Source organism: Orbicella franksi, chromosome 1 (genome assembly GCF_964199315.1).
Source record: "Orbicella franksi chromosome 1, jaOrbFran1.1, whole genome shotgun sequence".
Lineage (NCBI taxonomy): Eukaryota > Metazoa > Cnidaria > Anthozoa > Scleractinia > Merulinidae > Orbicella > Orbicella franksi.
The window spans coordinates 41,785,498-41,801,704 of NC_138145.1; the positions used below are offsets into that span (position 1 = coordinate 41,785,498).

The 16,207-nt window shown below is 40.3% G+C and overlaps 1 protein-coding gene across 1 annotated transcript; it reads right to left on the minus strand.

Moving 5' to 3' along the window:
* Nucleotides 1-8,629: 8,629 nt before the first annotated feature.
* Nucleotides 8,630-15,978, minus strand: LOC145464533 (uncharacterized). The gene is given in 9 exon segments (XM_081448454.1): nt 8,630-8,786; nt 9,570-9,924; nt 10,281-11,984; nt 12,645-12,683; nt 12,959-13,018; nt 13,606-13,656; nt 14,066-14,116; nt 14,786-14,824; nt 15,795-15,978. Coding segments are annotated over 9 exon segments (2,640 nt in total).
* Between the last annotated feature and the right edge of the window lie 229 nt (nt 15,979-16,207).

The window sequence follows — 16,207 nt, forward strand, 5'->3', positions numbered from 1 at the left end:
GCTGTGCAGGGGTGTATAGTGCTGTATAGGGGTGTATAGTGCTGTATAAGGGTGTCTAGTGCTGTATAGGGTGTATAGTGCTATATAGGGGTGTATAGTGCTATATAGGGGTGTATGGCGCTATATAGGGATGTATAGTGCTGTACAGGGGTGTATAATGCTGTATAGGGGTGTGTAGTGTTGTATAGCGGTGGACAGTTCTGTATAGGGATGTATAGTGGTGTATAGGGGTGTATAGTGTTGTATAGCGGTGTGTAGTGCTGTATGGGGTGTATAGTGCTGTGTAAGGGTGTATAGTGCTGTATAGGGATGTATAATGCTGTGTAGGGGTGTATAGTGCTGTATAGGAGTGTATAGCGCTGTATAGGAATGTATAGTGCTGTATAGGGGTGTATAGTGTTGTATAGGGGTGTATAGTGCTTTTTAGGGGTGTATAGTGCTGTATAGGGACAGTTCTGTATAGGGATGTATAGTGGTGTATAGGGATGTATAGTGGTGTATAGGGGTGTATAGTGTTGTATAGCGGTGTGTAGTGCTGTATGGGGTGTATAGTGCTGTGTAAGGGTGTATAGTGCTGTATAGGGATGTATAGTGCTGTGTAGGGGTGTATAGTGCTGTATAGGAGTGTATAGCGCTGTATAGGAATGTATAGCGCTGAATAGGGGTGTATAGTACTGTATAGGGGTGTATAGTGTTGTATAGCGGTGGATAGTACTGTATAGGGATCTATTGTTGTGTATGGAGGTGTATATTGCTCTATAGGGTTGTCTAGTGCTGTATAGGGGTGTATAGTGTTGTATAGCGTTGTATAGTTCTGTATAGGGGTGTATAGTACTGTATGGGGGTGTATGGTGCTGTATAGGTGTGTATAGTGCTGCATAGGGGTGTATAGTGTTGTATAGCGGTGGATAGTGCTGTATAGGGATTTATAGTGCTGTATAGGGGTAGATAGTGTTGTGTAGCGGTGTATAGTGCTGTAGAGGGGTGTATAGTGCTTTATGGGGGTGTATAGTGCTGTATAGGGGTGTATAGTGCTGTATAAGGGTATAAGGGTGTATAGTGCTGTATAGGAGTGTATAGCGCTGTATAGTGCTGTTTAGGGGGTGTATAGTCCTGTATAGTTGTGTGTAGTGTAGTAGAAGGATGTATAGTGCTGTATAAGGATGTATCGTACTGTATAGTCCTCTACAATGCAGTATAGGAGTGTATAGGGGTGTACGCTGTATGCTATTACATGTAGTTTCCCGTCGACCCTCACCAGATGTTTTTTTAGTATTCTCCAGTGAGGAACACCTTTATGTGTGACTTTTTTTCTGATTGGTCATAAAACAACAACAAACATTGCCTACATATTGATTGGTTCCTGACCAAAAGTTTGACCTCCGGCATAAAAATATCGCTACTGAATAGACTCGCTGTTTGGGTTCGTCGCGCAATCTTCACTCCCTCGCAAAATCTGTGCAAAAGGTAATAGACGCTGCGAAGAAGAGCAAAGTGCAAACTAAAATTACTATGTCCTTACGCAATAGCGCGTGGCATCAAGGGTCAGCAAGACACTCCAGTGTCACAGTGACCAAAATTAAAAAGAAACCTATGATAAACACGTTTTGCATGCTACCAAAAGTTGCAACCTCCGGCAAAACCTTGTATAAATTTTTACAAATTACACAAACCGAAACAAAAAAGTTTAAAAGAGGTGATCAAAATTTACTGGCGCGTAATGGGGCAAACATATGGAACAATAAAACAACAATAATCACACAGTTTACATTTATTCTTCGTAACAACAGTAACGCGAAATATATTTAGTGGTTGCATGTTCTAAGGAGTTCCGTCACGCACTAGCCAACAGATTTTAAAGTAATTTTTCAGTAATGTTGTTTGCAAGGGTTGTCTCGGGTAACTGGGAGGCATTTACACGCGGACGCTATTAAATCATTTTCCAGTTGACATATAGCAAGCACTGATTAGTTCCTTCAGCCATTTTGAACGGTAAATCTGTTGAGCTTTCTTATCATTCTACCGTGCCTTGAAATACAAGACACATGACAAGAAATAATAGGAAATGGCAATCTGCAAAGTACAATTTAAATAGCAAAAAGGCCACAAAATGTCTCAATTGAAAAACTCAAGTACGTAAAACATAGCGTTTGATTGGAAACATTTTGTTGAGACACCTTTTAATTATGCAACTAAACCGACTGAATTTAAAAACTGCAAAAAATATTCACGTGAAATTCTGTTGAGCGACAAAATATTCGTTCTGGTGAAAACAATTACAGTGGAACCTCGATTTAACGAACCTCTATTTAACGAAGTCCTCGATATAACGAACTATATTCTATGTCCCGGCCAACTTACAGTAAAATGTGTGGAATAGAACCTCGATATAACGAACCTCGATATAACGAATTCTTCGATATAACGAACACAATCCGGAAGCCCAAACATAAATCTACCTCGATATAACGAATTACAATGTCCGCACGCGACAGAAGATAAACGCTGAACAGACAACAGTCAACAAATCCTTGTAATCCTGATGGACAATTTTCTGTATAACCTCTATGTTGCAACATTTTTAAATCGCTACTTTGAAAAGTGTCGTTCTTTTGTAAACAAAAGCTGCGCGTCTGCTCAAAAGTGAAAATACCTGATACTGAAAGCCACCATGCTTATTAATGAATTGCATCTCAAAACGCGGCACTTCTGGGTGACGAAAATTGCATTGAATTGCGTGACAGAAGTCACCTGTGTTACAAATCAATCATTAACTATGACCTCGATATAACGAACATTTTGGTTGTTTCCCGTCAAATTCGTTATATTGAGGTTTTCAATATAACGAACAAATTTGGCCGGTCCCCAGCGACTTCGTTAAATCGAGGTTCCACTGTATTTTCGTATAGAATTACTCTTAGTGCTTCGGTAAAGTTTCTTACCTTACATTTGGGTCTTGTCCTTTTATACTTCAGTGAACTTGTTCAATTCTGAGCAATACAGTTGCTGTCTTTCGATAATGAAAGCCGGGTAAACAAGTAAAATCCTGTTTCATTTGGCTTGCACATTTGGATTGCGCATTTAATCTTCAGAAACGTCATTACTGCGCATCCTCCCGTAAACCTTTATCTTTTGTCATAATTTACAGATATAGAAGAGGAGACTGTGTGGGGAACATTTCGGGATCGTGACTAAAACACCACACGAGTACATACGAGTAGCATACAAGTGCATACGAGTACATGCCAGCAACATACAAGTGCATACGAGTACATACGAGTAACTTACGAGTACATACGAGTAACATACAACTACATACGAGTAACATTCGACTACACACGAGTAACATACGAATATATACGGGTAACATACGACTACATACGAATAACATAGAGTACACACAGACACATACGGCAATATACAGGTTATATACGAATACATTGGTTACATACGAATACTTAGCTCTCATTAACCGAGCAGGAGGTCTGTATGGGAGAATCTTGACCGAGGTCGTGAGTACAGACCGAACGCAGTGAGGTCTGTACACACTACCGAGGTCAAGATTCTCCGATACAGACCGACTTAGCTCGGCTAATGAGATGTTTATTATGCGGCAAAGACGAAAACTTTAATTCGTTTGATGTAACTGGTTTGCTTGAAAACGGAGATGAGCTTAACTTAAACCTGCCGAAGTTTGCTCGTCCTCTTCACTTCTTTTTTTGTCATCAAGCTTTTTGGCACTTCCATAAATGATTGATTTTTGATTTTTTGATTTTTGATTTTTTTACAATTTCAACGCAAAATGAAACCGGTGTAGATGGGAAAATCTAGACCGCGGTCAATATTGATTTCAGCCAATCAAATTAGTGAATTCGGTAGCTCCCAGTCCTTGTGAGACACAGCCATATAATAAATAGGAATATCAAATATAAATACATTGATTAATACTGGAAACTTCATTCAAACAAACAAACATTTAAAGCAATGTTGTTGTTTACAAGCTTTATTGAACCGTTTTGTGACTTGCACTATGGAAGGGTATATTATTGCACATAACCAATAAATTTAATCTGTTACTTTAATCTCTTACTCAAGTAATTTAATTTGATCTCTTACTTATGTCAAGAGAATAACCAAAATGTGCAAATTTGAAAGAAAGCTAGACTGTTTTACCCCTTACTTGAGGAAATGGAGAGGGGTTCAATTCATTGAATGAAAAGATACCCCCCCCCCCACTCACACACACACACGCACACACACACACACAAGTGCCACACGCGAGCGTGTACCACACACATGCGCCTGTGAAACATACATACGTTCTCCATACGTACGCCAAACAAGCAAACCGGAGCGCTGATGTGATACGATGCGACGTTGCGCGTCAAATAAACGCAGATTGCGCTGATTGCACACAAGATTTACCGCGCGCAAATGTCTCATAGAATTGTTTTCCTCGAAGTAATAGCATAGTAAAAGCTTCGCGGTGAGTGTGTGGCGTGCTGTTACGGGCGTGTGTGTGTGCGCTCGCTCGCGTATGTGTGCAAGACATGACCCGCGCACGTGTAAACATGAAATGTGAGGAGCAAAATAGTACATTTCATGTTTATTACCCTCCTGCCATCGTATGTTGCTCCTATGTATTTGTATGTAACCAATGTATTAATGTATAACCTATATATTACCGTATGTAGTCGTATGTGTCCGTAGGTTTCTCGTATCTAGTCGTATGTTACTCGTGTGGTGTTTTAGTCACGATCACATTTCGGTAAGAAAACTCTGTCTCGCTCGCTTTCCACACGTGTTTCATTCAACTCAAAAAGTGAAGAAAGTGCCACTCCGCGCTAAAAATTTTTCCCGCCATTTTCATATTATCACTTCGTTAAGAACAAACTGAAATGTCCACATCATTTCGTCAATTTACGTAGTTGGATATTTGTCTGCGGATTATCTGGTCCGAAAAGCGAACAGCTATCTCAGCCCGGAGATACGTTCGAGGAAAACTGTGAGCTTCGGGGAACAGGTAAATAGATAATATTCAAGTATGTTTTTAAAGTCAAATAAAGGCTATTATCCTTGAAATGTTTTGCGCAGCGCGCAAGATCTTTTAAACATTTGGGAATATCACTCGGACAGTGAAAACTTGTAACCTGACTCGTTGCCAGCGATCTCTTGTGTAATTGTTAGACGAGAGGGATTATGGGAAAGAGCATCCAACACGTCTTAGTAAATGATTAAGACCAGGCACGAATCTCACTCGTAGTGATTTCACTAAACCACTGACAATTCCTCTGTCCACTTGGGTGGTATAAATGGGTAGAGGTGAATTTAAGGCAGGAGTTGGGCGGGGAGGGGGGATAACCCAGCAATGTTAGTCGTTCGCAGACTTGTTTTTCTTCTAAGAACATAATGAATTTCTGTCAATTTTGCTCACTGGAACAGACCAGGCGGCTTAACCCGCTTTGGCCTGGACCAATTTGAGATTCCTGTCACTGCTAGATAAACAGCGCGTAAGTCATTCAGGACTAAAGATTACACAGATTACATTTATCCTGTAATAGGTAACAACTTCCAGGCCTGTGTTCACACAAGCGGCGTGCGCTTTCTTTAATATGCATCACAAACCAAAAGTACATCAAACACTTGGGAAAAAATATTTACAAAATTAATACAAAATGAAAATATTCAAGAGTTGTAAAGAAAAAACTAATAAAAACTAATAATTTAGAAGTAAACTTATAAACCCTCGATATAACAAATTAATATCTGTCAACCCTTAACGGTATAAAATGCACACTCAGGATCAATTGTCTGATGCTAAAACTAATTTGAAAATACAGATAGATAGAAAGATGTGTATCCTTATTTATTGGATATGTACTTTTCCAAATGAGGAAGCTGGCGAAGGACATGAATAAGCGAGAGTGAATATAACAATTGACAATGTGGATGAAAGCGTCAACCTGTAGCCACAACAAGACCGAAAGGTGGTCTGGGTACTTCACTGGAATATTCCCTGTCAGTCTTCTAGAGGGTATCTACCAGATTGTATTCTTGCATTTGAACTATTTGTTTTTCCTTTCCTCAAGGTCTTTTTCTGTTTCTTCACTATTACTTGACTTTAAGCTTGCAACACTCTAAAACAACTTAATTGTTTCGATCTGTTTCCAAATGTTTGGCAAAAGGAAACATCAATATCCATGTCATATCGCAGCGGCTTTCTACTTCTATCCCCGAGGGAACTCCCGTATAAACATGACGGGGACGCTCTTTTAGGGGTTAAAAACGCGGTTTTGGTATCTCTTAGCATCTTCAGCCTCAAAAGGTCCACAGCGGGAGCTGAGCTGACACAAATATGGTAGGAGACATTTGTCAATCAACCCGCTTTTTTTTTTTTTGCAAAACGACTAGTAAAAAAATATAGTTTTTGTTTTTCAACAATGCGTTTTATCATCATGTATATCACTGCGGTTAACTTCTTATTTCTTGTAAGCAACTGATCTTTAATTTTGTCGCATTTACACCGGGAATTCACAACTCATCACATTCAGTTTTAAATGTGTTGTTTTAGAATTGTTGCCCCTAAGAGGTGAAAAAAAATTCAAGCCACGCCCATAAAACGGGATACTGCTATATATAAAGAGCACAGCTACTTACAAAGTGTGCACGCTTCTGAATTATGACATGATGTCAATCGACTTGAAACGAGCATTGTCACTAAAAGGACAAGGGCACCGGGGGGGGGACTTCCATATAAAATGGACGGGGGGTGCTCGTCGTATCTTTTAGTTGCTAAGAAAGGGGTTTGGTAACTTTTAGGGTGTTAAGCCTCAAAAGGTCCACGGCTGGAGCTTTCGCGGTACCTTTTAGGATATTGAGCCGAATGAACATCACAACAGATAATGTGTCATGTAAGAAAACATTTCAAGCAACGCCCTAAAAACAGGATCTTGGTACCTCTTAGGGGTTCTTTTCAAAATTTCTGACGAGCACCCCCGTCCTTTTCATATGGGATTCCCCCCCCCCCCCCCCCAGAGCAAGGGCAACGTTAAGTTTCTAATCAATGCCTAATAGTCTAGGAAACGCAGAGCACAATAAAATTCTACGACTTGAGTTTCGTAATCGTAATAGTCCTTCTTTAGTCCCATCGTTAAGACACCATGCAAATGAAACATAGTAAAACGTTTTTTCTCAAACGTCGGCTTCAAATAAACGTCGGGTTTACAAGGCCAAGTGTTCAATACACAATCGAAGTGTTTACTCAAAAATAATACATCACCTAATACTTAAACTGTGCAAAAGAAACTTCATGGACAGTCGCCTTCCCCCTGCGCCATTCATCTAGACGTCTCTTTGTATTCTTACGTTTGTACTTCAGTCGCATGGACTGTCTGCTACATCAGTCGTGCAGACTACAAACGTCCAAGTAGATACATGCAGTACGCGTTAAAATAAGCGCATACCTGTTCCCTTAAAAGTTCAATAAAATGTGTATACGACATCCGACAGTGTCTTGCCAAATTTGGTATAATTGCTTTGAAAATATTGCGCTATGATTGTAATGAATTGAAGGCAAGCACTAGTCTTCATCTTAAGAGAGATTTTATAAAGAAAGAAAATTGTCTGTTAAGCATACGTTTACGGAGAATCCAGAATTATCAAACAGACTACGAGCCTAGGTTTTCTGTGAGCGAGTCGTTGCCTATCGGTCATAGAAAACGAGGGCGAGTACAAAAAAATTCTCTCTTTCGAGAGCAACGTGTCTACGGCCTATGTACTGATAGTTCCACATGGGAATTGTAGTTTTTTAGAACATAAAATTTCCAAGGGAATCTATCAATCCATAGGCGCGAGTCATGAACACGATTTTCATTTTCTCTTTATTGTTTACCACGAATTGTTCTTGTACTAGTAAACCTAAAACTGAAAACATCAAGACATTATTTACCGTAATGTCCAACCGTTCTGGAGCGCAATTGCCATTTTATCGTACCGTTGTTTGTCGGTGTATTCAGCAGTAGTATTTACTTCTGCGTGCTATTTTCCAAGAGAAATCTACACGGGAAAACAACCAAAACGACTCAAAATTCTTGCTCTTTGGTGCCGCGCATATATGCATAGCTAGCTTGAGGTAATCGGTTCAATGCCCGTCACTCTCTCTGATGAGCGCGCATCTCTGCTAAACTTACAGAAATACTGTAAGACTCGTAAATATATTCAGGGATCACAACAAAATTTGATATTAAGGCCTCAACCTACTAGGACAATCGGTCGTCCATAGATATTAGCACCTAACTGCTCGACAGAATAATTCCACACACTGGAAGCTGAAGTTATTAATTTCTAAATGTCTATGCGAGAGCTTGATTAATAACGTTTGCTGCACATGTGAGAGGTGCCTATTTTTTCCGCTGAAATCGTTGGGATGAAACACTTAAATTCATTGTTTTAGGAAAAACTTAGTAGTTGGTAGTTAGTTGGATCTAAATGTAAGGTAATTAAATTTGTGTAAAACTGTCATCGATACCTTGGTTGCTTCGATCTTTTAAGCTATCGATAATCTTTTGTTGTCTACAACTAACGTTTTACTTTAAAAGCCTGATCCCAGCAAGCATTAAACGGAGAACACTCAGCTTCTCTTCGTGGTGGTTTCGTGCTGAGATCGGGTTAAAACATCAGTCATATCTACCATTACAAACTCAGATTGTGTCCCCCTATTCAGTGGATCTTACTACAGCTGTTGGCCTACAAGACGGTTGCGCACTTCTTCAATTTCATCTCTGGTTCTGTGTGAGGAGATCAAGTAAGATATCATTTTATTGTAACTGTATAAACAACCAGTAGTTTTGTTTCTCATCAGCACTACATAGTGTATTTTCTCTCTATGCCCTATCTTCATTGTCCTTGCCCGTTCACATACTCTTGAAATACCGTCAAGTAATCTTTCAAAACCTAAGCGTAAATACGAACCGGTCTTCCTTCCATAATCAACAAGTCCTATCTCGTGACTTATGGCCAGTTTTTTAGATTTTATGACTTGTGAACCTACAACCATATCAGGCAGAGCTTAGGGAAATGCTGTCGAAGTAAATATCAGCAGGAAATTATTTAAGTCCATAAAAACCGAGAGCATGCCCTGTAAATGTGCGTTATTATCCCGGTCAGGATTTATATATGACCCATTTTATGATCCAAGATCAATCGGGTCATGGTGCATCAAAGGAACCAATGAATCTTCTCTTCGCAAGGATTCTTTGGTTCCTTTGATGTACAGTAATGATCTGAGTGATCCTGGATCATAAACACTGATTAAAATCTTCCCAAGGAACCCAGCCTTATTGTCTTAGTATGACCTCGTGACTGAGCCAGAGTATCGATAGAACGGACATGTATAGCGACGCTTTTCGGCCATAATTTGCAAAAAAAAAAAACGCAGGCTCTGTCGAGTGCTGTCTATCAATCAATCAATCGTGATTGATAGACAATCAGATTACTAATGCTGAGCCTCTGAGTTAAGCTAAAACCGATGTTGAAGCACGCCTATGCTACAATGAAAAAGCCCAAAATACCGTTGACGATCCTTGACGTTTTCATCCAGCACCTTCTCCTGAATGGTCTTAGACTTTTCAAGGCATTCTTTGGCTTTCTGGAGTTCTCCCCTTGCTTTCTGCACCATACCAAGATCAAAGAGAGACTTGGCCGTGTCACGATGATCCTTCAGCAACTCAAGTCGCATCTTCAGTGCTTCATCTGAATACTGCTTAGCCTTGTCGTATTGACCAAGAGCATAGTAGTTATTGGACAGATTGTTGAGGATGGTTGCCGTGAAGGGATGATCACCCAGTTGTTCCCTGTAAACTGGAAGGGTCTTGCGTTCTCTGACTGCAATGGCTTCCTGGTGGTCTTCTTTAAGCGACAGGGCCACTGTCAAAATAATTTACAAGAAAATATCATTATCCCTCCGTCTCGATGACTTTCAGTCAAGTACAAGGAAAAACTAATGAGGAATTGATCCGGCCCTTGATAAGGCTCCATTACCAGCCACTGTTCGGGAAAGGAGGGGAAGAACTGACGTAGACCGGACTCGAGAGAGCGGCGGAACTCGAGCCTATTCTTAGATAGACTTCACGCGTCCAATTGTTAGTGGGTTAGAATCCCAATCCGATTGGTCGTGGCCAGACTCTTGGCTGGTATCATCGTGCTTTGCTGACGAACAAGACTATTTACTGTCACAGTGTTTCGCTGAAACTGAGGATGCATAAACAATAAATGACACATACCTGCCATATCATTGTATGTTGCTGCAAGCATGACGATGTCCTCTTCCCCACGTCTTTGTCTAATGTCGATAGCCTGCTGAATCTTCTCTTTCCCCTCAGAGAATTTGCCTTCCTTTGCAAGACATCGACCAAGTTTGGAGAGACATTGGGCCCGGCTATTTTCTGTTTTGATGTTCAGATCCAGACTGCTTTGAATTTTGTCGGCTTCTACCAAATATTTCTTGGCTCGTTCCGCCGCTATATCACACAGACCTGGGGAACATGAGCAGTGGAACACTTGTTTGATCCCCAGGGAGGTGAGGCAGGCACTCAATCTCTTTTGATCTTTCATTTCTTCAGACTTCTTTCTTAACAATTTGAAGACAGATTCATATTTCTCCTTTCCAATCATCTTCGCCAGAAGCTCCCCGACGCCGTTGAAGACATCGATGCAATTTCCAATTTGTTCTTTAGCAATTTCTCCGTTGTCACACCACCCAATAAGTTGCATGATGTTCTCTTCCTCCCGTTGGAAAGCTGTGATTGCGTCTGAAGCGTTCTTGCTCAAGAACAGTTTAAATGTGTCTGTCAGGAAGGTAAGAAAGTAGTTGATGAACACATTCCGGGCATTGTCAAAGACTTCACGAAAACCTGACTGATCTGATGTCTTCTTTCCGCAGTAGTCGCGAATGACTCTGAGAAAAGTGAAGAAACAACCTTCCTTAACGATGTTTTGTCGTAAAAGAGATCGCTTTGCCAGTTCCAATGCATTATCTGTGAGCTGATGTTCACTCGGCATCAACGATTGAAATATTTGTTCAGCTCTACGCAAGGTGAAACGCCCTCTAAGAAGTGCTAATGTTATAAGGGTCTTCTTTTCTTGTGCATTGAGTCTGCCAAAGCAAATATCAAGGCACGCGTTAATCTTTTTTTCTTTTGGGACTACCTGGATCTTTCCTAAGAACTCAAATGCATCGTTCGGTCGTGCGTGGCTCATACGTGCCACGAGATCAAGCAGGTCGGGGTGTGACATGGCTAAGGTGTACAGAACGAGTGGAATGCCGCTACAAATCTCTGATAGCTGGTACGCGTGCTGCTGGTTAACCACCCCTTCTTTACAAACACTTTGCAAGAGCTGAAATGATTCTTCTGGCTCAAAGCAAGCCAGATGAACCAGTTGCTGCCCTAGGTCGGGGAAAGCAACTCTCTCTGATGAGGTGGCCAGTAACTTGACTTTTCTTGAAATCAGCACAGTTTTAGTGATGAAATTCATGATCTTCGATTCTTCACATGCTGGGTTTTGTGCCATTGCTCCTCCATGGAGAGTTTCTTGCCCAATGTCACCCAAATGCAGCAGAAATTCGAAGTTGTCCAGCAACAACACAGTCCAGAAATCTTGGCTTTTCAGGCGATTTTTCAGCTCCGATATCGGGTTTTCGACAGGACCAGGGTAAACTTGTTGAAGAGCCTTCTCTGCGAAATCGTCCAGAGAATTTATATCTATGCAGTTGACATAAACAACCACGGTGCAGTTGTCGGAGTCCAATCGGTCGTTTGCCACCTTGATAGCCGTGCATGTTTTACCCACACCAGTAACGCCATGTACGAGAACACATCTGCAACTGTGTGTTGGAGAGAGGTATTTGTGAATGGCATTGCATTCCTGGACACGACTGACAAAATGAGGTATTGTCCGAGGCAGATTGGAAAGACCTCTGCAGGTTCCTGTAAGACAAATGTTTCTTCGTTAATCACCAACTTGTGTAGATAAAATATCCTCTAGAAAGAGCATCTAATAGGAGCGAGAATCCGCCAACTAATGTACACGGTTCTTCCTAAAACACAAACTATCAATATTGTAAACTATATTGACCAAAGTGGACACAATTTGCGTCTGTCGGCAGTTGTAAGCTGTTCATTCTGTTCTTGTGAGATTTATATAGGCAGACATGACTAAATTAATGGACGTGGCACACTTTGCGGCACTGTTTGTGCCCCTGCAACGTCGAAGATGAAACTCGGTCTCCACTTTATTGTTGAAAATAGTCATCGATTAGTCATCGCTTTTTCCGCAAATAATACAATCTCTCTCTGAATCTCAGACAGTTACTGGTTACAGCATTAATTATACAATCAATGAACTCCATTGATTACTTTATTAGCATGCCGTTAGTGTAGTGCTAATCCTCCTGTTGTGATAGGCGAGACAAATTACTATCAATCGTTTGATTATATTTTTGTTGTTCTTGTTGTTTATTTTTTTGTAAGTTTGCGATCGTAGCCATTTTAAAATGCTTTAAGCTTTATGCTACAATGCGGTAACAATTTATGAATACGCAAATAGAACTTTTTGCTGTTTGAGTCTGATATAAAAGTTCAATTTACCTGCACTAGTTTCCGATACTCGTAATGAGGCTATGGAACCTGAATATTGATCAACCAAAGAACAATACCAGTTAATATAAACGACTAAGTCATGAAACAGCTATTTCTTGACAATTCCTTCTCATCAACAAAATTTTCGATCAAGTCATTCCCCCATTTCTACATTCTCGAACTTTCATTTCCATGCTTTCTTATTTCCTTGCCTCCATGTTCTCCCATCTTTCTATTGTAGAAACAATTGGAATCAACTTTCTCAGAAAGATGGATGAAGATAACACCGTAAGACTAAATTTAACATTAAGAATTCAAAATACCTGAACTTGCTGTTTCCTGTATTGGTGATGAATCCGTGACACAAGTACTCTCTGGTCGATCTGGAATGGACCGTGAAGAATTTGTTGATATAAATGACTAAGTTATAAAGCCTTTTAGTTGTTTTCATTCTAAACTCTCCTGGCTTTTTTTATCCAATTCTCTCTTCCTTTCAATCTACTCTTTTATATTCGCATCCTCCCATAGATCCCTTCTCCGATCCTTTTATCTTCCCATCTATGCATTCTTCAATCCCACATTTCTCCCAAATCAGTCCCTCAGGAACCCAGAGGAGAGGTGAAGAGAACACTCCAGACCAAGTTTAACATTCAAACTCAGACTACAGAGAAATTGCCGGCTCTGTGGGTGATGACACAGCACACTCATCAAAGTAAATGACTACATGTAACAAATCAGCTTTTCCTCACCATTCTCTCCCATTCACTCAATTTGTCGTCAGGCAATTTTTCGATTCTTCCAGCCTCGATTTTTTTATTACCCTGCTTCCTTATTTCCTTTCTTTTGTGTTCAGATCTCATCACCTTCCCATCCTCCCAGCGTTACAAACAAGAAGTGGAATCAACTCTCCCACAGATAGGGGCGAAGAAAAGGAGAAAGAGAGACAGTTTGTGGTAGAAATTAAATTTACCTATGCGAGTGCCCTCCGTTGGAGATAAAGTTCCTGCACCAGCATCTTTACCTGTCCAAGAACATGAAACACGGTATAAATATGAATGACCAGTACTGTCGTGAAACCGTTTGTCCTTCTCAATAATAACTGTCCTTTTATCTTTGCATTCTCCTAACCTTCCACCATACACCCATTCACCCATCGTTACTGTCCTCCCATCCCTTTTTTTTTCAATCTCCTCTTTCACCCACATCAACTCTCTTATAGGAGAGTAGTGAAACAATACCCTGAGAATATACTTGATAAAATAGTTGACCACGCAGCAGCATTCCATCTTTTTTCTCTCATCAATCTTTCGATCAATCCTCCTGTCCTCCCATCTTTTCGTCCTCCCTTTTTAACTACAAAACAAAATTTCCTTGAAGTGGGGATAAGAAAAAGACCTCAGACTCTAAGTTTACCATTAAGTTCATAATACCTGTAACCATTTTCTGTGTTGTTGATGAAGCAGTGGCGTCCGTATATTCAACTAGCAAAGAAAGGGAAATTCTCTTTGTATAAATGGACATAAATGGCCTGAAAGTCCTGAAGCATTTCTGTTCTTCTCTTAATTATAACGTCTCAGAGTTAGTCAGAGACATGAATTGCTGCTAAGGCATTCGGGTCTTTGACTACAAATTACGAGCGATGACACACTTTTATCTCTAAGAAGCTACGACGTTATTAGGTCTCCAGATTGTTACGATTCGACAGCAGTCAAACGCAAAAATCCAACGTGACTTCCGGCTTTCGTCGCCTCGCAGCTTGTAAGAGTTTGAGAAAATGTGCAAGACCTTAGTAAGAAAACGTTATCAAGAGAGAACAGGAAAACCAAATTACGAAACCAAAAACTAAGCGGATAGCAATAGGCCATTTCCGAGTTGCCTTTTGCCTCTGTGTCGAAACGAGTCTCCGTGCAAAACCATTCATGTGAAAATGAATTCCGCCTACAGGTTAATTTTCATGCAAATCAAACTCATTTTCACATGAAAGGTTTTGCACTGGGATTCGTTTTGGAACACAGCACAAAGTAACTCGGAAATAGCATATTATTAAATTCTATATTCATGCGTGGTGTACAAAGTTGATTTAAAACTATTATGAATATGCAAATAACGCTTGTTGTTGTTCTTGAGTTTAATATAAAAGTTCAAATTACCTGCACTAGTTTCTGATACTGATAATGAGGCTATGGAACCTGCATATTGATCAAGCAAAAAACAACACTCGTCTGCAATACAAATGACTGAGTCATGAAACAGCTATTTCCTCGAAACTGAGGTTTCGACAACCTGAGCGGAAGTCATCTTCAGAGTCAACTGAATAGTGTTTGTCAGTCGATGATGTTAGAAGTCTGGTCCGTTGAATGTTATTGGTCAGTTTAGCCATGATGATATTGGCTGAAAGACTCGTGTAAAGTTTGTCATCAGTCATTGGTGGGTTTCGATCCGTCTATTGTTACTGACAAACACTATTCACTTGACTCTGAAGATGACTTCCACTCAGGTTGTCGAAACGTAAGTCACCAACAACAGTTCTTTTCAGAACTACCCTCAACCGGACGATCACATCATACGAATTACTGATACTCCTGGGTTCACACTATTTACTATAAATGACTAATTTGTAAAGCCTTTTAGTTGTTTCATTCTAAACTCTCCTGGCTTTTTTTAACCAATTCTCTCTTCCTTTCAATCTTCTCTTTTATATTCGCATCCTCCCATAGATCCCTTCTCCGATCCTTTTATCTTCCCATCTATGCATTCTTCAATCCCACATTTCTCCCAAATCAGTCCCTCAGGAACCCAGAGGAGAGGTGAAGAGAACACGCCAGACCAAGTTTAACATTCAAACTCAGACTACAGAGAAATTGCCGGCTCTGTGGGTGATAACACAGGACACTCATCAAAGTAAATGACTACATGTAACAAATCAGCTTTTCCTCACCATTCTCTCCCATTCACTCAATTTGTCGTCAGGCAATTTTTCGATTCTTCCAGCCTCGATTTTTTTATTACCCTGCTTCCTTATTTCCTTTCTTTTGTGTTCAGATCTCATCACCTTCCCATCCTCCCAGCGTTACAAACAAGAAGTGGAATCAACTCTCCCACAGATAGGGGCGAAGAAAAGGAGAAAGAGAGACAGTTTGTGGTAGAAATTAAATTTACCTATGCGAGTGCCCTCCGTTGGAGATAAAGTTCCTGCACCAGCATCTTTACCTGTCCAAGAACATGAAACACGGTATAAATATGAATGACCAGTACTGTCGTGAAACCGTTTGTCCTTCTCAGTAATAACCGTTCTTTTATCTTTGCATTCTCCTAACCTTCCACCATACACCCATTCACCCATCGTTACTGTCCTCCCATCCCTTTTTTTTTTTTCAATCTCCTCTTACACCCACATCAACTCTCTTGTAGGAGAGTAGTGAAACAATACCCTGAGAATATACTTGATAAAATAGTTGACCACGCAGCAGCATTCCATCTTTTTTCTCTCATCAACCTTTCGATCAATCCTCCTGTCCTCCCATCTTTTCGTCCTCCCTTTTTAACTACAAAACAAAATTTCCTTGAATTGG